This window comes from Lactuca virosa, chromosome 9 (assembly GCF_052849685.1).
Source record: "Lactuca virosa cultivar CGN04683 chromosome 9, Lactuca_virosa_CGN04683_v6, whole genome shotgun sequence".
Taxonomy (NCBI): Eukaryota; Viridiplantae; Streptophyta; class Magnoliopsida; order Asterales; family Asteraceae; genus Lactuca; species Lactuca virosa.
The window spans coordinates 10289427-10313325 of record NC_136434.1 but is presented as its reverse complement, the minus strand read 5'-3'; the positions used below and the strand labels follow the sequence as shown (position 1 = coordinate 10313325).

At 36.0% G+C, this 23899-nt stretch overlaps 2 protein-coding genes across 3 annotated transcripts; both read left to right on the top strand.

Annotated features, from left to right (window-relative positions):
* Positions 1–12522: 12522 nt before the first annotated feature.
* On the top strand, positions 12523–14660 carry LOC145135841 (pentatricopeptide repeat-containing protein At4g02820, mitochondrial-like). Its single transcript, XM_079070044.1, has 2 exons — positions 12523–12875; positions 13143–14660. Exons 1-2 carry the CDS (start codon positions 12570–12572, stop codon positions 14397–14399), a joined length of 1563 nt encoding a protein of 520 aa, XP_078926170.1. The 5' UTR covers positions 12523–12569; the 3' UTR covers positions 14400–14660.
* Positions 14661–18158: 3498 nt separating this feature from the next.
* Positions 18159–21930, top strand: LOC145138828 (preprotein translocase subunit SCY2, chloroplastic-like). 2 transcript variants are annotated; one of them, XM_079072848.1, is made up of 13 exons: positions 18159–18431; positions 18842–19345; positions 19427–19515; positions 19586–19665; positions 19754–19849; positions 19926–20017; positions 20104–20187; positions 20260–20398; positions 20488–20604; positions 20770–20899; positions 21009–21132; positions 21253–21359; positions 21473–21930. In XM_079072848.1, exons 1-13 carry the CDS (start codon positions 18347–18349, stop codon positions 21560–21562), a joined length of 1737 nt encoding a protein of 578 aa, XP_078928974.1. In that variant the 5' UTR covers positions 18159–18346; the 3' UTR covers positions 21563–21930. The 2 variants fall into 2 exon arrangements, 1 of the variants encoding a protein (XP_078928974.1); XR_013721744.1 differs by lacking the exon at positions 21473–21930 and having other exon boundaries at positions 20770–20903.
* The last annotated feature ends 1969 nt before the right edge of the window (positions 21931–23899 follow it).

The following is a 23899-nucleotide window of genomic DNA, read 5'->3' as shown; positions in this document are numbered from 1 at the left end:
TATATGTGAAGAATATTCCCCTTCTTCATTCTGAAAATTCTTCATTCCGAAAGAATAGTAGCCTTCTTCAAACTAAAGCCCTTTTTATTCTAAAAGAATATTGCCCTCATTCTGAAAGAATTTTCAGGTTAACATTCATTTGCCCTCATTCTGAAAGAATTTTCAGGTTAACATTCTAAAAGAATATTGCCCTCATGCTGTCATATCAGCCAAACTAATGATGATATTCACATGCAAACAAACAATAAATCATCACAAATCAAGGAATGTGAATGGAAGTATGGAATGGAGTCAGTCATTACCTTGAGAAGGTGCAGTAACATAATAAGCAAGACCACCAACTGGAACAGATTGCTCAGAGTATTCAGATTCCTTCCATTTTCCCAACATATTAACCAAGAAATTCCCACTGTACTTTCTGTGCAACAACTGAAAAGGAACAACAACAACAATATAAGTAATTATTCAATTCAACAATACAAGCAACATTGAAAAGAACTGATATCAGAAAAAAAAAATTGATTCATTTGGATATAAATCATAACACTTTCATCCATAAGAAAAAAAAATAAACAGGTGTATATAACATACCTGTAACCATCAATGACCAGGATAAAATGATGAGGGCGAATAAGACCTTCAATATTACATAAAATATGATTAATTTGTCTACACATTGTTCATCCATGGAAGCTATTTCAGACACCCTATTCATGTTATCGCTACTTTGGAGTAGAATCAATCAAAAGGGAAGATCCTAACAAGTTGAGTCGATGGTGGTATAGAGCTCGACCCCTAAATTTAAAACCTTAGGAAACCTAAAACAAAAGAAAATGTTATAACGGCGTATTGTATCGATTGAGGAGCAATTGATTTGAGATTATGATCGATTTTGCTACAAACCAAAAAACAAACAGAAACTATTACCTGGACCATAACAGGGGTAGTTACCGGTTATTGGGTTGTACACGAAAATTTCTTAAGCCGCCAACATTGCTTAAAATACATGCTTACCTGGTGTTGATGGGAATATACCAAACTTCAATCGGTAGTTTACGGTGGCAAATTCGAAGTTTCGACCTGTGATTGTCTTTGAGAAGTTGAAGAAGTTGAAGAAGAGACTGGAGTTGATGGGAATATACCAAACTTCGATCAGAAGCCTTTGAGAAGTTGAAGAAGAGACTGTGTGAAGCACCGATTCTTTCGTTACCTGAAGGAGTTGAGGACTTCGCAGTCTATAGTGATGCCTCTGGAGTTGGGTTAGGATGTGTTCTGACCCAAAGGGATAAAGTGATCGCGTATGCCTCGAGACAGTTGAAAGAGCATGAAAAGAACTACCCCACTCATGATCTGGAGTTGGCAGCGGTAGTATTCGCCTTAAATATATGGAGGCATTATCTTTATGGTAGTAAGTGTAAACTTTTCATTGATCATAAGAGTCTTCAATATCTCTTTAATCATAAGGAATTGAACATGAGACAGCGGCGCTGGCTGGAACTACTCAAGGACTACGACTGTGAGATACTTTACCACCCTGGTAAAGCAAATGTTGTTGCTGATGCTGTCAGTCGGAAGGTAAATCTTGAAAAGAGAAGGCCAAGAGCGTTGAAGATTGAAGTTGTCTCTACAATTGTGGAAAGTATAAAGAAAGCTCAGGAGGAAGCTTTAGAAAAGAATGACCGGAAGGAGGAACATTTGGGTAAAACGTTGGTGTTTGATACAAACGGTCAAGGATTGAAGGTATTCAAAGATAGGATTTGGGTACCTAATACGGGAGGAGTAAGAGGTCTTCTGATGGAAGAAGCTCACAAAACCATGTACTCGATTCATCCCGGCAGTACGAAAATGTATAGGGACCTAAAACCCTATTACTGGTGGCCGACGATGAAGCTCGATGTTGCTAAGTATGTGGCTGAGTGTGTAACTTGTGCTAGGGTTAAGGCACAACATCAGAAACCGTATGGGAGTTTAGAACCTTTACCTGTACCCATGGGTAAATGGGAAGATATCACTATGGATTTTGTGACTAAACTGCCCAGAACCAGGAACGGTCACGACATGATTTGGGTGGTCGTTGATCGCTTCACTAAGAGTGCGCATTTCATAGCCGCTAACGAGAAATGGTCTATGGATAAACTTGCGAATTCTTATGTAAAGGAAATTGTGAGGCTACACGGTGTTCCGTTAACGATTGTATCTGATCGTGACAGTCGTTTTACCTCAAGGTTTTGGAGAAGTCTACAAGAGGAATTGGGTACTAAGTTGTGTTTGAGTACAGCTTACCATCCGCAAACCGATGGTCAAAGCGAACGAACGATTCAAACATTGGAGGATATGCTGAGAGCATGTACCCTAGAATTCCAAGGTAATTGGGACGAACACTTACCTTTAGTAGAATTTTCCTATAATAATAGTTTCCACTCGAGCATCAAAATGGCACCTTTTCACGCTTTGTATGGAGAAAAGTGTCGAACGCCATCATGCTGTCTGGAAGCTGGGGAAAAGCAGTTTATGGGACCTGAGATAGTCCATCAAACTGCTGAAAAGTTGAAAGTGATAAGGGAAAGGATGTTAGCTGCTCAAGATCGACAAAAGAGTTATGCTGACAAGAAAAGACAACCGATATCCTTCGATGTTGGAGATTAAGTTTTACTTAAAGTCTCGCCGTGGAAGGGACTTATAAGATTTGGTAAGAGGGGAAAGTTGAGTCCAAGGTTTATTGGACCATTTAAAGTTCTTCAGAGGATCGGGAATCAAGCTTACAAGCTAGAATTACCGGAAGAACTGGAGGGTATTCATAACACATTTCATGTGTGTTATTTGAGAAAGTTCACGGGAGATGTGCCTGACATAATTCTGATTTCTGAGTTAAGGTTGGATGAAAACAAGAGGTTGATCGAAGAACCTGAGGCAATCGTTGACCGTAAGACTAAGAAATTGCGACGCAAGATGGTCGATTTAGTGCTTATGCGTTGGAAACATACGAATGGGCCAAATCTCACCTGGGAAACGGAGAGTGACATGAGGAGTCGCTACCCGCATTTGTTTGCTGATGTGTGATTCCGGGGACGGAATCATCCTAAGGGGGAGAGAATTGTAATGCCCGTGTTTCTAGGCTAGGCATTAATATTGACATTATAGTCTAGGTTAACCTTTGTAACTCATTTTGAAGAAATGAAAAGGAATTATGTGAATTTTATGTGTTTTATGCTTAATTTTTAGGGCTTGATTAATTAAGAATAAAAATGAGCGTCAAAAATTAAATTTTAGATAAAGCCGATATTTATTAAGAAACTTGTAGTGGGCGTGACAAGGATTACGGATATATAAAGAATGCCGAAATCCGAGTTATAACGAAGAAGTTATGACCTGTCAAAGTTTCGCGACGAACCGGCACGGGGCCGAATGTCGTAAAAAGTGAGTTTTCGATAAACTACTTTTTGGCCTTAGTGATCTAAACGAAACTTGTAGTGTTCGTTAAACCGAGAAGTTCGATAAAAAGAACGCCAAAATCTGACTTCGTATGAGGAAGTTATGATTTTTCGAAGTTTCGGCTTAGCAGTAGACAGCTAAAAACTCGAATTTTAGATCGAGCGATTTTTAGCCGACACAACCTAAACGAGAATCGAAGGTCTCGTTATTAAGAGCACAACGGTAAAAAGTCTGATGAAAACGGACGTCGGATGAAGAAGTTATGAATTTTTAACGGATTTCCTGTCCCGGTCTGTTAAAAATAATAATATAAAATCTAAAGTCAAAATTAGCCGACGAAGTCTAAACGGAAGTTGTAGAGCGTAATTTTAGCTACGCGTGCATATAAAGAACGTCAAAAACGGAGCTCGTATGCAAAAGTTATGGATTTTAGAAGTTTTGGCGTGAAAACCGAGAAAATTCGCATAGTCACGATATGCCACGTCACCCTCGCTTAGAAGGTGACACGTGTCCGAAATCAGTGACTCATGCGAAGCCACGTGGTGAAGTATGCTGAGTCACCCTCGCATGAACAGTGCCACGTGTCGAATTCTGATTTGACCGAAGGGAGGCCCAATCCGAACCTCGCAAACCAGAGTCCGAGCCTCGCACATGGTCACGATACCGAGGTCCAATCAGCAAGTGCCACCGAGGCCCTCGCACATGCTGATCACCTGCGCACCGGAACCGACTTCGGACCTTCGCTTCGGACCAATCAGCAGCTGCCAGAGAGACTTCGCACATGCTGCCCTCGTGCGAGCCTCCTCTGCGAGCCGTCGGATCTGAGGTGCGTGGCCTCTTCTCATCCATTAGAACAAGACTTCGGACCCTATAAATAGAAGGGTACCTGCGAAGCCTCTCGGGTACTTTTGGAAAATTGCCATTTTCACCCCCTTTCTTCATATTTTCTTCATCCTAGAATCCCCCGAAGCCCCGGTATCGATTATAAGCCCCGGAATACGCCACGAGGAGCCCGTGAAGCCCGAAAAATTTATCTTTTCGGTTTCGAAGCCCGACTTTTGCAGAGCCCGGTTTCTGAATAAAACTCCCGGTTTTATTAGAAACGAACGTTTTAGGAAACGAATTGCTGCCCGATTATCATCAAATCAAGTGAGTGTATAGTCACTCTCATTTTACACATAGATATGAAGTATTTAGCTTATAATACGTGCTATGTGTAAATATATTAATTGTTTATTTGAGGTGACTGTTGAGTCGATGTTTTATACACGTTTTAAACTGTATAAGTATTTTTATCTACAAATATGTTGGGTAGAACATGGGTAGATAGTGATGTGTGATAAATAAAAGTGATGAGAGGCCTCGTTGTGATTTGTGATTCAGTCATCTAGCGGAGTTTGGATGACGACCACGGACTTTCTAGACAGTCCAGTGGGAAACATTAGCAGGTTCGCAACCTGTAGGTGTTAATGAACTTGGGTGTTCATTAGCTGTACTCCATCCCCCTCATGGTTGCCTTTAGGACATGTATGGCTGAGGAAACCCCTTAGCAGTAGTGTCCATCCCGATGATATTCTTTAGTCTAGTCCCTTGTGAAAAGTGTTTAGGGACGTAAAGTGAGGATAACGGGAACGGGTAATCAGGGTTATTATTGATTGGTGAACTTAATAAGTTTAATATTATTGTGGGTTGAAAACCCTATATGCTCACCAGGCTCCCAAGCCTGGCCCACTCAGCTTTTTATGTTTACAGGTAGTGGACCCCGAGCATAGTCGGAGGACAAAAAGAGATTTTGATTATAAGCCAGTAGTTGTAAATAACTGTTGTAAGGCTTATAATGCTTTGTTTATGCTTTTGATCTGTATCGGAACATGACATCCCGAGGTTTTGATATATATATATATATATATATATATATATATATATATATATATATATATATACCTTCTTAATGAAGGGTTTTGATAAACTTTTATCATATGTTGTTTGGGGACCAATTCCGCAACATCTTTTGAAAAGATTTCTTTGATTTCATTTTAAAAAGCATAAATTAAATCGGTCTTTTCTGGCCGAGAAATTAGGGGATGTCACAGTTGGTATCAGAGCATTAGTTTAAGCGAACTAAGAAATTATAGGATTTCTAGGCTTAAACTTAGAATGCTAAGTGTTGATTGTGAGATGAGTGTCTACCATATTTAGACACGAGCACTAGTTTATTTTAGGAAATATGCCTAAAATGCCCTTATGTGCTAAATGCTATGTGTTTGCCATGTGTGCCATTATTTGTTCGGATCTATGGTCTGTTGCCGACCGGATCTGGAAACCTTATGTGTATAGGATTCTAAGCGTATGATTACGAGATTAGAACTAACATGTAAACGTTTCGGAGTGATAAGGGAATTGACATGTCTAACAAGGATAAAGACCTAATTCGCCTTATTCGGTATATAGATTGTAATGGCAAGAACTTGTAGTGGAGTTGCGAACGCAAATGGAAACAAGAATCAACAGCCTCAACCTCAAGTAGTTGAGCAAGTACCTGTTGTAGGAGCTGCACCTGAGCCAATGACGATGGCTGGGGTACAAGCAATGATACAGGCGATGCTGGATCGCCAAATGGAGGAGACGAGGCGGTTACTACAACAGAATAGGGAAGAGACTACGATACCTGTTGAATAGCCCGTATTGAATGAAGGGAAATCAGTAGGAGGGAACTATAGTGGGACTCTTGGTCAAGCCAACCCATCGATAGTTAGACAAAACAACCAGGATGGAGGAGCTGATGGACGCGGGTGCAAATATAAAGATTTCATGGCATCTAAACCGTCGTGTCTATCTGGGAGTCCGACACCGGTGGAAGTCATGAACTGGATCTCCGAAATGGAGACGATGTTTGAAAGTTGTGAGTGCAGCAACAAACAAAAGACCGCACTTGCAATTCCTCTGTTGAAGTCTGGTGTGTTGAGCTGGTGGAAGTTACTAGCTGATTCGATGCCCAAGGGAGAAGCTAGTAAGATGTCTTGGGAAGACTTTGTGCTACAACTGAAACTGTAGTACTGCTCTGAGCAGGACCTTCTGGAAATTAATAATGAGTTCTAGAATTTAAAGAAGGGAAAGATGAGCGTTACTGAATACGCTGCTAGTTTTACTGAAAAGATGAAGCTTGTTCCTTACCTAGTTCCAACTGAACTCTCTAGGGTTAACAAGTTTGCCCTCGGATTACCAGCGGACTTTGGTCCAATGGTTAAGCAAGCACCCACTTTGAAAGCCGCCATCTGGGCTGCTAAGAATGTGGAGGTTCAGATCAGGGAGAAGGGTCTGGAGAGGGCGGAAGTTGGTGAAAAGAGAAAATTTGAAGGAACTTCAGGTTCCAACAAGAGAAGCAAATTTTCTAAGTCTAAGAAGTTTGAAGGAGGAGGAGGAGAAGTGAAATGGTGTGAGAAGTGCAAGAAAAAACACTCTGGGAAATGTAGCGAGGAGGTGACTTGCTACAAATGTGGAAAGACTGGGCATTATGCCAACGTGTGTCCGTCCGACAAGAGGGTATGTTTTGAATGCCATGAAGTAGGGCATGTTTTTAAAGACTGTCCAAAGAAGAAGGATGCAGCAAAGCCCAATCTACCACCAAAGCCGAAGGCAAGAGCCTTTCAGATGACCCTTGAAGCCGCGAAAGAAGAAGTCGATGTCGCTTCAGGTACCTTTCTCGTAAACGAATTGCCTGCCCAAATTTTGTTTGATTCTGGAGCCAATTACTCCTTTATATCGCATGAATTTGGTAGAAAACTAGCTTTGCCTGTTGATAGACTAGTTAATGCCTTATTAGTCGAAATTGCTAGTGGCAAGTTCGTACCTGTTAGCCATCGTATGAGAAACATCATCATTGACTTGGATGGGAATAAGTTCCACGCGGAATTATTGCCTATCGAGTTAAATGGATTCGACATAGTTTTAGGAATGGATTGGCTTAGCGCCAATGATGCCGAGATACTATGTAGGAAGAAGATAGTAAAAGTAAACCCGCCAGGGAAAGAGTCGTTTATGGTGTACGGAGACAAACGCAGAGTAAACTCTAGAATCATTTCCCTAATGAAAGCCATAAAGTGTTTGGCCAAGGGATGTACATCATATTTAGCGTTCGTGATCGATGCTCAGAAGAAAAAGAAGGAGGTGCAGGATATTCCAGTGGTGTGTGATTATCCGGAAGTCTTTCCCGAAGATCTTCCCGGATTGCCCCCTGATCGACAAGTTGAGTTTCGTATCGACTTGTTACCAGGAACGACGCCGATAGCAAAAGCACCGTATCGATTAGCACCAACCGAAATGAAAGAACTTATGACACAACTTCAGGAGTTATTGGACAAAGGTTTCATTCGACCTAGTTCATCACCCCGGGGAGCCCCTGTGTTATTTGTAAAGAAGAAAGACGGGAGCATGAGAATGTGCATCGATTACAGAGAGCTGAATAAAGCGACGATAAAGAACAAGTATCCGTTGCCGAGGATCGATGACCTGTTCGACCAATTACAAGGTTCGAACTATTTCTCGAAGATCGATCTTAGGTCTGGATACCATCAACTGAAGGTGAGGGAGCAGGATATCGAAAAGACTGCGTTCAGAACAAGATATGGACACTATGAATTTTTGGTTATGTCGTTCAGATTAACCAATGCCCCAGCAGCTTTCATGGATTTGATGAACAGGGTTTGTAAACTATACCTTGATAAATCCGTGATAGTATTCATAGACGATATCTTGATCTATTCGAAAAGCAAGCAGGAGCATGAGAAGCATCTGCGTGAAGTGCTAGAAGTTCTGAAAAAGGAGAAGCTGTATACCAAGTTCTCCAAATGTGAATTTTGGATTCAAGAAGTCCAATTTTTAGGTCATGTGGTTAACCAAGAAGGAATAATGGTTGACCCAACAAATATTGAAGCTGTGATAAAGTGGGAACAACCAAAAAGTCCTACGGAGATTAGAAGCTTTTTAGGATTAGCTGGATATTATCGAAGATTTATCCAAGGCTTTTCTTCGATCGCTACTCCATTAAAAGCTTTGACCCACAAAGGAGCTACTTATGCTTGGAATGAGAAGCATAAGGAAGCCTTTGAGAAGTTGAAGAAGAGACTGTGTGAAGCACCGATTCTTTCGTTACCTGAAGGAGTTGAGGACTTTGCAGTCTATAGTGATGCCTCTGGAGTTGGGTTAGGATGTGTTCTGACCCAAAGGGATAAAGTGATCGCGTATGCCTCGAGACAGTTGAAAGAGCATGAAAAGAACTACCCCACTCATGATCTGGAGTTGGCAGCGGTAGTATTCGCCTTAAATATATGGAGGCATTATCTTTATGGTACTAAGTGTAAACTTTTCACTGATCATAAGAGTCTTCAATATCTCTTTAATCATAAGGAATTGAACATGAGACAGCGGCGCTGGCTGGAACTACTCAAGGACTACGACTGTGAGATACTTTACCACCCTGGTAAAGCAAATGTTGTTGCTGATGCTCTCAGTCGGAAGGTAAATCTTGAAAAGAGAAGGCCAAGAGCGTTGAAGATTGAAGTTGTCTCTACAATTGTGGAAAGTATAAAGAAAGCTCAGGAGGAAGCTTTAGAAAAGAATGACCGGAAGGAGGAACGTTTGGGTAAAACGTTGGTGTTTGATACAAACGGTCAAGGATTGAAGGTATTCAAAGATAGGATTTGGGTACCTAATACGGGAGGAGTAAGAGGTCTTCTGATGGAAGAAGCTCACAAAACCATATACTCGATTCATCCCGGCAGTACGAAAATGTATAGGGACCTAAAACCCTATTACTGGTGGCCGACGATGAAGCTCGATGTTGCTAAGTATGTGGCTGAGTGTGTAACTTGTGCTAGGGTTAAGGCACAACATCAAAAACCGTATGGGAGTTTAGAACCTTTACCTGTACCCATGGGTAAATGGGAAGATATCACTATGGATTTTGTGACTAAACTGCCCAAAACCAGGAACGGTCACGACATGATTTGGGTGGTCGTTGATCGCTTCACTAAGAGTGCGCATTTCATAGCCGCTAACGAGAAATGGTCTATGGATAAACTTGCGAATTCTTATGTGAAGGAAATTGTGAGGCTACACGGTGTTCCGTTAACGATTGTATCCGATCGTGACAGTCGTTTTACCTCAAGGTTTTGGAGAAGTCTACAAGAGGAATTGGGTACTAAGTTGTGTTTGAGTACAGCTTACCATCCGCAAACCGATGGTCAAAGCGAACGAACGATTCAAACATTGGAGGATATGCTGAGAGCATGTACCCTAGAATTCCAAGGTAATTGGGACGAACACTTACCTTTAGTAGAATTTTCCTATAATAATAGTTTCCACTCGAGCATCAAAATGGCACCTTTTCACGCTTTGTATGGAGAAAAGTGTCGAACGCCATCATGCTGGCTGGAAGCTGGGGAAAAGCAGTTTATGGGACCTGAGATAGTCCATCAAACTGCTGAAAAGTTGAAAGTGATAAGGGAAAGGATGTTAGCTGCTCAAGATCGACAAAAGAGTTATGCTGACAAGAAAAGACAACCGATATCCTTCGATGTTGGAGATTCGGTTTTACTTAAAGTCTCGCCGTGGAAGGGACTTATAAGATTTGGTAAGAGGGGAAAGTTGAGTCCAAGGTTTATTGGACCATTTAAAGTTCTTCAGATGATCGGGAATCAAGCTTACAAGCTAGAATTACCGGAAGAACTGGAGGGTATTCATAACACATTTCATGTGTGTTATTTGATAAAGTTCACGGGAGATGTGCCTGACATAATTCCGATTTTTGAGTTAAGGTTGGATGAAAACAAGAGGTTGATCGAAGAACCTGAGACAATCGTTGACCGTAAGACTAAGAAATTGCGACGTAAGATGGTCGATTTAGTGCTTATGCGTTGGAAACATACGAATGGGCCAAATCTCACCTGGGAAACGGAGAGTGACATGAGGAGTCGCTACCCGCATTTGTTTGCTGATGTGTGATTCCGGGGACGGAATCATCCTAAGGGGGAGAGAATTGTAATGCCCGTGTTTCTAGGCTATGCATTAATATTGACATTATAGTCTAGGTTAACCTTTGTAACTCATTTTGAAGAAATGAAAAGGAATTATGTGAATTTTATGTGTTTTATGCTTAATTATTAGGGCTTGATTAATTAAGAATAAAAATGAGTGTCAAAAATTAAATTTTAGATAAAGCCGATATTTATTAAGAAACTTGTAGTGGCGCGTGACAAGGATTTACTCCTTAAACTTGTTAAACTGTACACATCCAGTCCTTATGACCTGTTACTTCAGGTTAGCCGGGAAAAATGACTTGATATGGTAATGTATTTTTCATTTTGTACACATTTAGTCCTTAATATTTTTGTACATATTTAGTCCTTAACAATTTTTTTTGTTTGAAAATAAGTCCTTTTTTTGTACTCATTCAATACTTATGAATGATTTCTTTAGGGTTTTTTCACGACATCTTACGTGAGACAATCATTGATGAGGTGCTTGGGGTTGTTGATGCTTACGTCCAATGCGATCTCGACTGCTTGGTTGCGTAAGTCTTGTGGTTTGGCTTAGGTCTTGTATTTTGAACATCGTAACTTCTTCATACGATATCAGATTTTAAGGATCTTTATACACGTGTTCATTTTTTGAGTCTACTACAACTTTAATTAAGATTACTCCCGTTAAAATGTAATATATTTTTACTAACGATTTTATAAAAAAAACATACATACATGCATTCATAAAAAAACGTATGGACAGGGGAAGACGCAGTAATACATAGTAGGTGTTGCCGAGATGAAATAGGTGTTGCCGATACATGGAAAATAAGTATAAACGAAAAAAAAAGCGAAAAATTTTCCACTGAGAACAGAAAAAACAGGTGTTGTCGGTGCAACACCGGGACCATACTAAATCCGCCACCGCGTATGGATATAAAAATTGTAAGTAAAAATATATTATTTTTTAAGGGGAGTTATCTAAATGAAAGTTGTAGTAGATTAAAATACGAACGCATGGATATAAAGATCGTTAAAATCCGAGATCATATGAAGAAGTTATGACGTTCAGAACACATGACCTAAGCAACCAAATAGTCGAGATAGCGATGGATATAATCTTCAAAAGCCTCATACACCTCATTAATCAATGTCCCACGTAAGATTTCGTGAGAAAAAACTAAAAAATCATTCATAAGTACTGAATGAGTACAAAAAAATGACTTATTTTGCAAAAAAAAAAAGGACTAAATGTGTACAAAAATATTAAGGACTAAATGTGTACAAAGTGAGAAATATATTACCCTATTAAGTCATTTTTATCGGGTAACCTGGAGTAGCCGGTCATAAGGGCTGAATGTATACAGTTTAACAAGTTGAAGGGGTAATGTGGACGAAAAAAAAACTCAGTGACGAAATGTGTACAAATCGAAAAATATATTACCCTTTTAAGTCATTATCCCCATAATTAGTGGTTGGTTGAATGGTTTTTTAGCAAATTTTATTTAGTTATACAATATTATTTTTATTAAGATAACTAAATACATCAAAAATTGTATTTTAACTTTCTATACAAATATAGACAATACAAATTTATAATTTCGAATCATAACAAAATTTATGATTAACCTACATACATAACAGAAATATGAAACCACTTGGGTTGTGGTGACTTGGTAAGGCATGTGGAAGATATGGTGGATAACCTATTGACCCATGTTCAAATCCTGGCACTACTCAGCCCTTGTGGCCATGAAGGTTCGCCTGCAGTGACTCCAGGGCATGAGGCAAAGTCTCATGTTTGCAGCGGGAGATTAGTCGGTGCGCGAAAGCTGGCCCGAAAACCCTCGTTAGGAAAGTTCCCTTTCCAAAAAAATATTTCTTATGATTTAATAGTTCATGTATTATGGTTGAGTAGTAAATCGTATCATACTTGATGATATGATTCAAATAATAATAATAACAAACTAAAGAAACCAACTTTTTCTTTCGAAGCCCATATTCAAATGAAATGGGGGCCCAAAATTTACCCCTGATTCACCGTTTCTTGGTCATGGTCATGAAACCCAGAAGGCTGCAGCCGCACCACTCTGCCTGGGTCTGTTGACGGTGGAAGCCATGCTCCGTCTTGGTCGACGATCACTCGCCGCTGTCCGATATTTCTCGGCGACAGCGGTTGCAGAGGCTTCGAAAGTTCCAGCTCCATCCCTTGCCCCTGGTGCCATCACCATCGCCACTAGGAAAAACACCGGTACCGGAAAGGACACCTTAGGTCGAAGTCTTCTTAGCCTGGTTTACACGAAACGCAGTGCCGTTATCACCATAAACAAATGGAAGGAGGAAGGGCACGTTGTTCGTAAGTACGAGCTTAATCGCATAGTACGAGAGCTCCGGAAGCTAAAGCGTTACAAACACGCCCTCGAGGTACTCATATCTCTCGTCTCCATTACGTAATTTTTGCGCATCGGTTCGAATAAATCTATTTGAAGTTTTCACAGTCAATTTAGTATGAATTCTCTTGTATGTCTTTACATTATGATTGATTAAATGGTTATCAGCTTCAGATAGAAGTATCTCTGACATTTTGTAAAGAATAATAGCTTTAATTCTACTGTGGATGTGTTGGTTTTCAGTTTGAAAATTATTTGTATTAAGTTTTTTTTTTCTAACATTAATTTGATTGTTTTGAAGGTTTGTGAATGGATGACTTTACAACAAGATATCAAGTTAGTAGAAGGAGATTACGCTGTTCACTTGGACTTAATTGCAAAAGTTCGTGGTATAAACAGCGCAGAGAAGTTTTTTGAAGATCTCCCATATCAAATGAAAGGGCAGCCAACCTGTACAGCTCTTCTCCATACTTACGTCCAGCATAAAGATTCTTCCAAAGTCGAAGCTTTAATGGCAAAAATGTCAGAATGTGGTTTCTTGAAATACCCTCTTCCTTTTAACCATATGATGTCACGCTACATCTCCAATGACCAATTACAAAAGCTTCCTGGAATTCTTCAGGAGCTGAAAAAGAATACCTCACCAGATATAATAACTTACAATCTATGGTTAACAACATGTAACTCCCAGAATGACATCATTACTGCTGAAAAGATTATTCTTGAGCTGAAGAAGAGAAAGGTGGATCCAGATTGGGTAACATTTAGTCTTTTAACCAGTTTGTATCTTAAAAATTCACGACATGAAGACGCTTCCTTGAGTGTTAAGGAAATGGAGAAAAGGGTTTCTAAAAAAGTCCGTGTTGCTTATTCTTCAATTATCAGTCTTTATACAAGTCTTGGGAAAAAAGAAGATGTTGATCGCATATGGAAGAAGATGAAATCAACCTTTCGTAAGCTAAATGATGCAGAATATAATTGCATGATATCTTCTATGATAAAGCTTAACGAGCTTAAAGAAGCAGAGAATATATATACAGAATGGGAATCTGTATCTATAACTGGCGATTCTAGGGTTCCAAATTTGATCCTTGCAGCTTACATCAACAAAAACGAAATGAAAATGGCTGAAAACTTTTTTGAAAAAAGGATGGTTGAAAAAGGAATTGTACCTAGTTACACATCATGGGAGCTTCTTACATATGGTTGTGTACATGAAAAGGAAATGGATAAAGTTTTGGAATGTTTCAAGAAAGCTATAGGGTCAGTGAAAAAGTGGGACCCGGATGAAAAGATTGTTAGAAAAGTGTATGGAATGCTTGAAGAATATGGTAATGTCGAGGGTGCTGAACAAGTGTTGGTGACTCTTCGTGATGCTGGTTATGTGAGCACAGAGATATATAATTTGGTTCTTAAGACGTATGTGAAAGCTGGAAAAATGCCATTAATTGTAGGTGAGAGGATGAAGAAGGATAAAGTGGAATTGAATGATGAAACATATCAACTTATAAAGGTGACAAGTAAAATGTGCGTTAGTGAAGTTTCAACGCATCTTTAGTAGAAAAAAAGGTCTTGCAAATTGGCCTTTTTTACAGTCAAGTTACTAATTTGTATGCCTTAGATTATTTTCATGTAGTTGCTTTAATCCTTTGAAAGAAATGATATGTTTGTGCTCCAAATGTGTATGCATTGAGTTACTCAGGGATTACTTTTTGGAATTTATATGGTGTTTATTATGTGTGAGTTATCTGTATTGACAACAGGTTTACGTGTAATATATATTTTTTGTGAGTAGGAGTAAAACTTACTGTGAGACTTATTTTCAGAGTGTTTGGTAGAATAAAATAGGTTTTATTTTCAGAGTTGCTCTAAGCATATGAAGAAATGGTAGGTGCTCCAGTCCAAATGTGTATGCAATTGAGTAGATGTGATACTTATGATATCTGTGTTAATAAACATACATGATGTTGCAGTGTTTATGTGTTGGGAGCCACATGATAAACGCAAACACATATAATTTGCTTTTTGTTAATATTATATTAATATTACTAGTAAATAATTAAGTACTAAATATAATTTAACAAGCCGACCAATTGTCAACAGGATTTTTCCCCATTCGACATGATCAAAAGACGTACTGTAGAAGGCTTTACGATTGATCTATACGAAAAAGTCCAATCTCTTGAAACCATATGCAAATTCGTATGCAGTAAAATAAATAGAAAAGAAACCACTTTAACCGACATAAAGGGATTATCAACTTATGAATTTATTTTTACCTAAATATGCAAACCTGATTAGACTTTCGATCTCCTATATTTGACAAGGGAAATCAATAAAATCAGACAAATCGAGGGGTGATTGTGGGTCAAAACAAGCACAAAGAAAAAAAATATATAAAACAAAACAAGGAGAAACTTGTGCTTCTATAGTTATAACCATGAACTTATAATTTTTTTTTTAATTTTATTTATTTATTTTTTTGACAAAACAACTTATAAGCTAAATTATCAATAATTTATTTTAAGCTAGTTTATCAATAAATTAGTTTATAAAATACTTCATAAACTATAATAAATTGTTTTTATAATTTTACCATATACTAAATTACAATAAACTAATTTATTATTTACCAAATATGGTCTAAACCAACATTGGATGTTGAGTTTTTAAGTATATATATATATATATATATATATATATATATATATATATATATATATATATATATATATATATATATATATATATATATATATATATATATATATATATATATATATATAGAGAGAGAGAGAGAGAGAGAGTTAGGTTCAATTGTTTCCAACAAGTATTGTGTGCATGTGTGCACCAATGGGAATTCAGGAAATAATAAATCATATAATAAATTAAAAAAGGGTATAATGGTAAACTTAGTATATTTAATTATGGTAAAATCATAATTCAATTAATATATACCCTAAGTTTAAGGTAACAAACACCGTATATTTATCAATGGTCTTCACACACACAAAAAAAACACACACGTAACCATTGAATCAATATTCTCTGGTAATCATTCACTTTTTTTTTTCAGTCTCGATGGCGATGAAGATGAGAAGGGGCTAGGTCTGCAACTTCATTCCTCACCATCGGTATAAACAAACACACACCGTCGACTACTTGATTTCACCATCACCGTTCTTGTTTTTGTCATTGTGAAACACCGACGCTCCTCCGTCGAACCCTAAATTAAGACAATCACAGGTCGAAACTTCGAATTTGCCACCGTAAACTACCGATTGAAGTTTGGAATATTCCCATCAACACCAGGTAAGCATGTATTTTAAGCAATGTTGGCGGCTTAAGAAATTTTCGTGTACAACCCAATAACCGGTGACTACCCCTGTTATGGTCCAGGTAATAGTTTATGTTTGTTTTTTGGTTTGTAGCAAAATCGATCATAATCTCAAATCAATTGCTCCTCAATCGATACAATATGCCGTTATAACAGTTTCTTTTGTTTTAGGTTTCCTAAGGTTTTAAATTTAGGGGTCGAGCTCTATACCACCATCGACTCAACTTGTTAGGATCTTCCCTTTTGATTGATTCTACTCCAAAGTAGCGATAACATGAATAGGGTGTCTGAAATAGCTTCCATGGATGAACAATGTGTAGACAAATTAATCATATTTTATGTAATATTGAAGGTCTTATTCGCCCTCATCATTTTATCCTGGTCATTGATGGTTACAGGTATGTTATATACACCTGTTTATTTTTTTTTCTTATGGATGAAAGTGTTATGATTTATATCCAAATGAATCAATTTTTTTTTTCTGATATCAGTTCTTTTCAATGTTGCTTGTATTGTTGAATTGAATAATTACTTATATTGTTGTTGTTGTTCCTTTTCAGTTGTTGCATAGAAAGTACAGTGGGAATTTCTTGGTTAATATGTTGGGAAAATGGAAGGAATCTGAATACTCTGAGCAATCTGTTCCAGTTGGTGGTCTTGCTTATTATGTTACTGCACCTTCTCAAGGTAATGACTGACTCCATTCCATACTTCCATTCACATTCCTTGATTTGTGATGATTTATTGTTTGTTTGCATGTGAATATCATCATTAGTTTGGCTGATATGACAGCATGAGGGCAATATTCTTTTAGAATGTTAACCTGAAAATTCTTTCAGAATGAGGGCAAATGAATGTTAACCTGAAAATTCTTTCAGAATGAGGGCAATATTCTTTTAGAATAAAAAGGGCTTTAGTTTGAAGAAGGCTACTATTCTTTCGGAATGAAGAATTTTCAGAATGAAGAAGGGGAATATTCTTCACATATAATCCTGCAAATTGATCAGACCTAGACAACCAAAAAAGGCAGGGAAAGGCTTGAAGAATGGCTTGAAAACCTGATGGAAATGCTTGAAGAATGAATTAAAGAATGATCACACTCATTGTTTAAGAATGTTGTTATTTTTTAAGAATTATACTTGTTATTCTTTCAGAATGTTTTGTTATTATTCAATGAATCACAATCATACAATGTAATTATTTGGTATATTATTAGTTCAAGAATCGATTTTGTATATTCTTTCAGAATATATTTACTAGTTTATGGTTTACATTCAGTCATTCTGACGGAATAAAATCGAAAAATATATTTACTGGTTTATGATTAAAATTCTATCATTCTGACAGAATAAAATCGGATTTATAATTTTAAATTAATTTTAAATATTCAGATTTTTAAAAATAAAGGAATTAATTATCCCTAAAAATCCGAAAATTTCCTTTTTTAATATAGGTTAATTGACTAAAATGCCCTTATGCTCAAATTTGTGTGATTATATGGTACATGCTATCCTATTCTACTATCATAGACCCTCAGATCATGACCTTTGATTATATTCCATCTGATGGTCCAGATCTGTGCATTCTGGCACACAATAGTTACTAGAAACAAAATAACCTAACCCTATATATATATATATATATATATATATATATATATATATATATATATATATATATATATATATATATATATATTTTTTTTTTTTTTTTTTTTTCTACCAAGCCAAACTAGTCCAGTAAAATCCATGATTTGGTTTGGAACATTATAAACTAAACCGACTTAATTGGCCAACGTTTTACTGTTAAAAAAAAAAACAAACCAAATCATTATGACTTAGACCTTATATGTTAGTTATTTTGTATTGGGACCGGAGTGGTGATTCTATTGAACTTTGATAAACGTTATGTGGCAAAACTATGAAAAATATAAGAACTGGACCAACAATATAAATATCACAATCATCTTAAAACCCCAATACTGTCGAAGCAAAACCCCAAGCCCCAGGTACGACCAACGTCCACAGTCCGTCCACTTCCTTGTGACCCCAGCCGGATGCCGTAATCTTTATCGCCGCTGGTCTAAGCCGTCAATAGTTAATTAACGAGATATAGCTATTACTCGACTGTTTATAAGGACTAGGGTTTACATTTCAAAGAAGTTGCAAATGCAGAGCATCAACCCATGTTTTAGCGACGTTAATTCACTATCCGCTAATTACTTTTCTCTGCAACGTGGATTATGCGTATCAGGTAATTTTGATAATTCCTATTTCTTAATCGAATTTTGTCTTATAATCATGTTCTTGAATTTATATGAATTGTGTTGGGTAAGTGGTATATTAAGACTTATCCTGAGTAGAGGCTGTGATTATATGACGAAGATCAAATTTTTAGAATCGTAAGAACTTAGGATAATTGACCGAGCATTTTCATCATTAAAAAATGTTGAAGATTACTCATGGGGATTTATAAAGTAACGCATAAGTTCTCAGCTTTCTAGTGATTGGGAAAACTGAATATGATTAGGATTTGCTGATTTTTGCGATCAAAATAAACTGATTATTAAAATAATTCTAAAATTATCCAACTATTGAGTTTAAATCAAATTGTTATCTTATTCTTATGGGTGTAATATGTAATTCCTTTTCTCTGATGAACAGGCAGACATGCACATAGCCTCCAGTTATGGCATGTACCATATGATAGAAAAAGATTTTCCCTCAAGACCACGAATTCAGAACTTTACAAACTACATTTTGGAAATTTAGCAAAACCTTTTCATTCAAGTGAATGCCACAATTCACCAATGTTGATATACAATCAGCCCAAAAGAAGCCATATGAGAATCCATTCAGCATCTGCAGAGTCTCTAAGCCACAAACTTATCGAGCAAACTTCTGAACACGAGTTTGAAGTTAGTTCATATAATCCTGAGAAATCACAACCAAAACCCAAATATGAAAACAGATTCCTTATTTTTGCACGTGTTGGTTCAGTCATCAATAATGCTGCTGAATCATTTTTCAAGAGTGAGATAAGAAGGAGATTATTTGTTACTGCTGCATTACTTGTGATTAGTCGTGTAGGATATTTTATTCCTCTTCCTGGTTTTGATAGAAGATTAGTACCAGAGAATTACCTTAGTTTTGTCTCGGGTTCAGTTGGTATGTTAATGATATTTTAATTTTAATCATCATTATCTTTTCTTCCTTTACTTATTATAATTTCATTGTCTGAAATGGCAGAGGAGCTTGGTGAGCTGGCACCAGAACTTAAGCTTTCCCTATTCCAACTTGGAATCAGTCCCCAAATTGCAGCATCTATTGTTATGCAGGTTGATTTTATTGAAATTGAATTTGATTTCATATATATTTAAGCTAATTATAGAGTGATTATGGGATCAGGTACTTTGCTATGTTCTTCCTTCATTGGTCAAGCTAAGGAAAGAAGGGTTGGATGCTAATGAGAAAATAAAGGGTTATATGTATGTTTACTCACATTCTCTTAAAAATAGTTTTATGCTATTATTATAGAAAGGTTAATAATCCCATGTTTTTCTTACTTGATTCCAGATGGTGGATGTCGCTTGGGTTTGCAATAGTAGAGGCACTGATCATTTCTTATTTTTCACTTTCGTATTCGATTTATGCAGCAAATGCAAGTCAAAGGTAATTTCTAGTATTGATTTACACACCTTGGAATTTGCTTATTGTTAAATAAACAGGTCTGATATTTTACTTGCAGATTGAAGCACATCATGTTGACAACAATTTTGTTGGTTTCTGGTGCAATGACTACAACATGGATCTGTGACAAAATATCAGACTCTGGTTTTGGTATGATTTTTTTTTTTAACAATTTACTGTGTTTTGGGTTCAATTTTCAGGTGTTTGATATAGAATGTATGACTATGATGATGTAGGTCATGGATCATCTTTGCTGATATGTGTGAATATCTTGAATGGCTACATAGAGACATTACATAAAATGTTGTCTCAGCTCTCAGGTGAGTAACATCTTGTTTGTAATTGAAATGCATGAAAAATTGGTATAATATTAAATAAAATTTGTGGTGTAGGTGGCAGTGGATGGTGGCAATATATATTTGGAGTGTCGGGTGTGTTTGTTGTTGTTACTATGTGGGCGGTTGTTGTAACTCAGGGTTGCAGAAAAATCAAGCTGCAATACTATGGCTTCAAACTTGCATCTTCCACAAGGTCATATTGTTTTTTGAATACTTTTGATTTGAGTAGTACAAGTAAAGAATGAAGATTACTAATTTGTGAAATATTTATGTTGTGGACAGAGAAGATTCCCCAGTTACAGAGGTGGAGCAATATATTCCATTCAATATTAATCCATCTGGAATGCAACCTGTCCTCACTACCAGCTACCTATTAGGCTTTCCTGCAATTGTTGCCAGGTTTGATCATATTTATATAATTATAAATATCCAAAAGCATGAAAATATCCAAACATCTTGATTGTGATTGGATCTGTTTGATGTTTGGTTGTTTTGGTGGTGATTTTAATTTAAAATTTGATCCATCAGTTGGAAGATATTGATACATACCCCTGTTGTTGGCAGCTTTTTTAGTTCAAGATTTTGGAGAAATGTGAGAGAGATTCTAAATCCTGAATCATCTCTTGGAGCAGCACCATGGGTGTACTATACAGTCTATGCATTCTTTGTTTTCCTTTTCAACATATTTGATATTGTAAGTAAGTAATATTTATTTATGAATATGATGATACAAGGGTGTTTCCGTGTTTGTTTAAACATATATTTGTAATTGACTAATTGACTAATTGTGTTATTATTGTCAGGCGAACATGCCAAAGGAAATTGCAGAGTACTTGAATAAAATGGGGGCAAGGATACCAAATATAAAGCCTGGAAAGGCGACTGTTGAATATTTGACCAAGATTCAAGCTTCAACCCGTTTCTGGGGTATGGTATCTCTTCTCTCTCTGTCCACAACACAAACAAACCTTTCCAGCTAAAATTATGTTATGTGTTTTGTTGCATGGCATAATTAATTAACTGAAACTTTTTTTTTTTTTTTTTCAGGTGGTTTGCTGTTGAGTATATTGGCGACATCATCAACAATTCTTGATCATTATCTGCGAAAAACAAATGAAGGATTTTCGATAGGGTTTACATCTGTTCTAATCATCGTAAGTCTTATTATATAGTTTCAATTTTTAGCTCTTAATTCCACATCTTGTTTGTGCAAAATGGAAGAGAAGACAATGACATGACATGACATGTTGTTGGTGACTTGGTGCAGGTGGGTTCAATCATCGAACTAAAAAGATCTTATGAAGCCTACAATGTCATGCCAAGTTTAACCAAAGCTTTAAAGCGATACGGTGTATGATACACACGTAGATTGATACATATTCTACCAATTTAAAACACAAAAAGGGAAGCAGCATGCATATTGTCTTATTGCCTTATTGCATGATGGATGATGATGTGTTGCAACAAAGGGCTCCACTCTGAGCAGACAATAAAAAAAAAACAAAGTTTCACGTCTGGGATATGAACCATTTGTGGGGGCAAACATACTCTCTGGTTATATTATATGCTGGTATATGTTTTGTTGTCCCAGTGCCTCGTCGGGTCATCAATATTATTATTATTATTATTTTTTTTTTTAATGTTTTGGGGAAAGTTTTGATTATATGATTTTCTTTTGTATAAATGAAATTCTTGTCATAGGTATGTATGACCATTTTGGATCTACATCAATGTTTGTTTTTATTTAGGAGAAATATTTCAATATCATAAAGGAAATACATAATAATGCGGGAGATTCTTATAATAAAAAACAAAATGTGCAAACATGTAATCAAATTAAATAGGTCATTCGAAAAAACTAAACGCCGTATATGTGACAATTTTATAAAAATTCGACAAGGTTATGAATTCACTGAGTAAAGATATTGTTAACCATCATCCGGATTAATGACGTCATTAACATGTATTTTGATAGGACCGATAAACTATTATCTTTACATATAATGATTATTATTTTATTTATTTCAACTTAATCAACAATATCAAGACATTTGATGATTTTTAGAATATAAAAATGTACCTAGATTTTTGGTCATAAAAATGATTACATTTGTTATAACAATGTTTACTTATTTTTCTATTCAAATAGTTTAAATGATCATCGACGTCGTAAGTTTTTATAATTAATAAATAAATGATATATTTAAAAAAATCATGTCAGATTTAAGGTGTAGTTTAGGAGTAGGTTAGATTTGCCGTTTCAAAAATAGAAACGTTAGTCTAACTGTTAAAAAAACAAAAATTAACTTATAAACTATTTCTTATGTCATTACCAAAAGAAGAAAACATTATATTCTTTAAAACAACATAAAAAGAAAAAATATATCTTTTTAGAAGATATGATGAAATAAAATGTCTCTTTTAACATTTTTTTAAATCTTAAAAGTATAACAAGTACTTTGTTATCTCATAATATATATTTTTCATTTTGCATAGTTTTGATTCAAAATTACATTTTTCATTTAGTAATTATTATAAGATAATGATATAGTTAGCAAAAATGACAAGATTATATTTTACAGATCGATTAAGAAACTAGCTGCTACCTAATAATAGTTGATAAAAATGATGTTATGTAACTAAAAACTAACTGATAATTTATTTGTTAAATGGAAAATGATATAAACAAAAATTCAAAATTCAGAAAAAAAAAGATTTATTATTATAAGAGAAATATCTAATACACATGAGAGAATTTTTATAATTAATTCAAAATATGCAAACACATAATCAAATTAAATAAGTCATTTGAAGCATCGCATATTATACAATTTTATGAAAATATGATAGCTTATGAATTCACTAATTAGACATGTCAGTTAATCTGGATAAATAATGTCACTAATTATAGATGTCGTTAACCTTAAAGCATCGCATATTAGACATGCTTATAAAAAAATACTATCTTTATATATTTTATATATAATGATTATTCTTTTATTTATATCAACTTCAATAAATAATATAAATATATTTTATGAATTTTAGAATATAGAAGATATTTAGACTTTTAGGAACAATCATGAAAATGATTACAATTGTTATTTAATGTTTTAATTATTTCATATTCAAATAGTTTAAATTATCATCAATTAAGATAGGTAATGATTTTTTATAATTAATAAACGATATATTAATTCTTTTTAAAGAACTTAATAAAATTTATAAACTCGTTTCAATGATATATTTAAAAAAAAAAAAAAGTTAGAATGCGGAATATAACCTTATTCGAAAAATGTCGTTACAAAAACTATAATTATATTATGTTGAAAATCAAAGTTGGCATCTTGATTCACGAATGTTTACCCGCCTCTTGGCTTTTTCAAAATTAGGAGCAGAGCACTGAACACGCAAGTGTCGATTTTCAGAATGCCAAATGATAGAGAACCGATGGAAGGAGGAGGTAGCTCGGAGATGGAGTTCGCCGACCTCGAAGTTGCGGCGGACTATATCGACGCCTCTGTGATGTTTCTGATGGGTTTTGAGCATTCTAACACTTCCTAAGTGTACATGCAACCCTAATAACCTTGGATCTATGTTTGTCTAATTTTCATGCAAAGTTGATTTCCAAGGTTATGATTCTATCTAGCATACATGGGGAACAATTTTAACTTGAATGAAAGATAGAACTACA

Coding starts and splice junctions, on each gene's coding strand:
- LOC145135841 (XM_079070044.1), top strand. CDS start 12,570: ATGCTCCGTCTTGGTCGACGATCACTCGCCGCTGTCCGATATTTCTCG. Junction 12,876..13,142: donor GTTACAAACACGCCCTCGAG/GTACTCATATCT, acceptor ATTGTTTTGAAG/GTTTGTGAATGGATGACTTT.
- LOC145138828 (XM_079072848.1), top strand. CDS start 18,347: ATGCAGAGCATCAACCCATGTTTTAGCGACGTTAATTCACTATCCGCT. Junction 18,432..18,841: donor ACGTGGATTATGCGTATCAG/GTAATTTTGATA, acceptor TCTGATGAACAG/GCAGACATGCACATAGCCTC. Junction 20,018..20,103: donor AATATCAGACTCTGGTTTTG/GTATGATTTTTT, acceptor ATGATGATGTAG/GTCATGGATCATCTTTGCTG.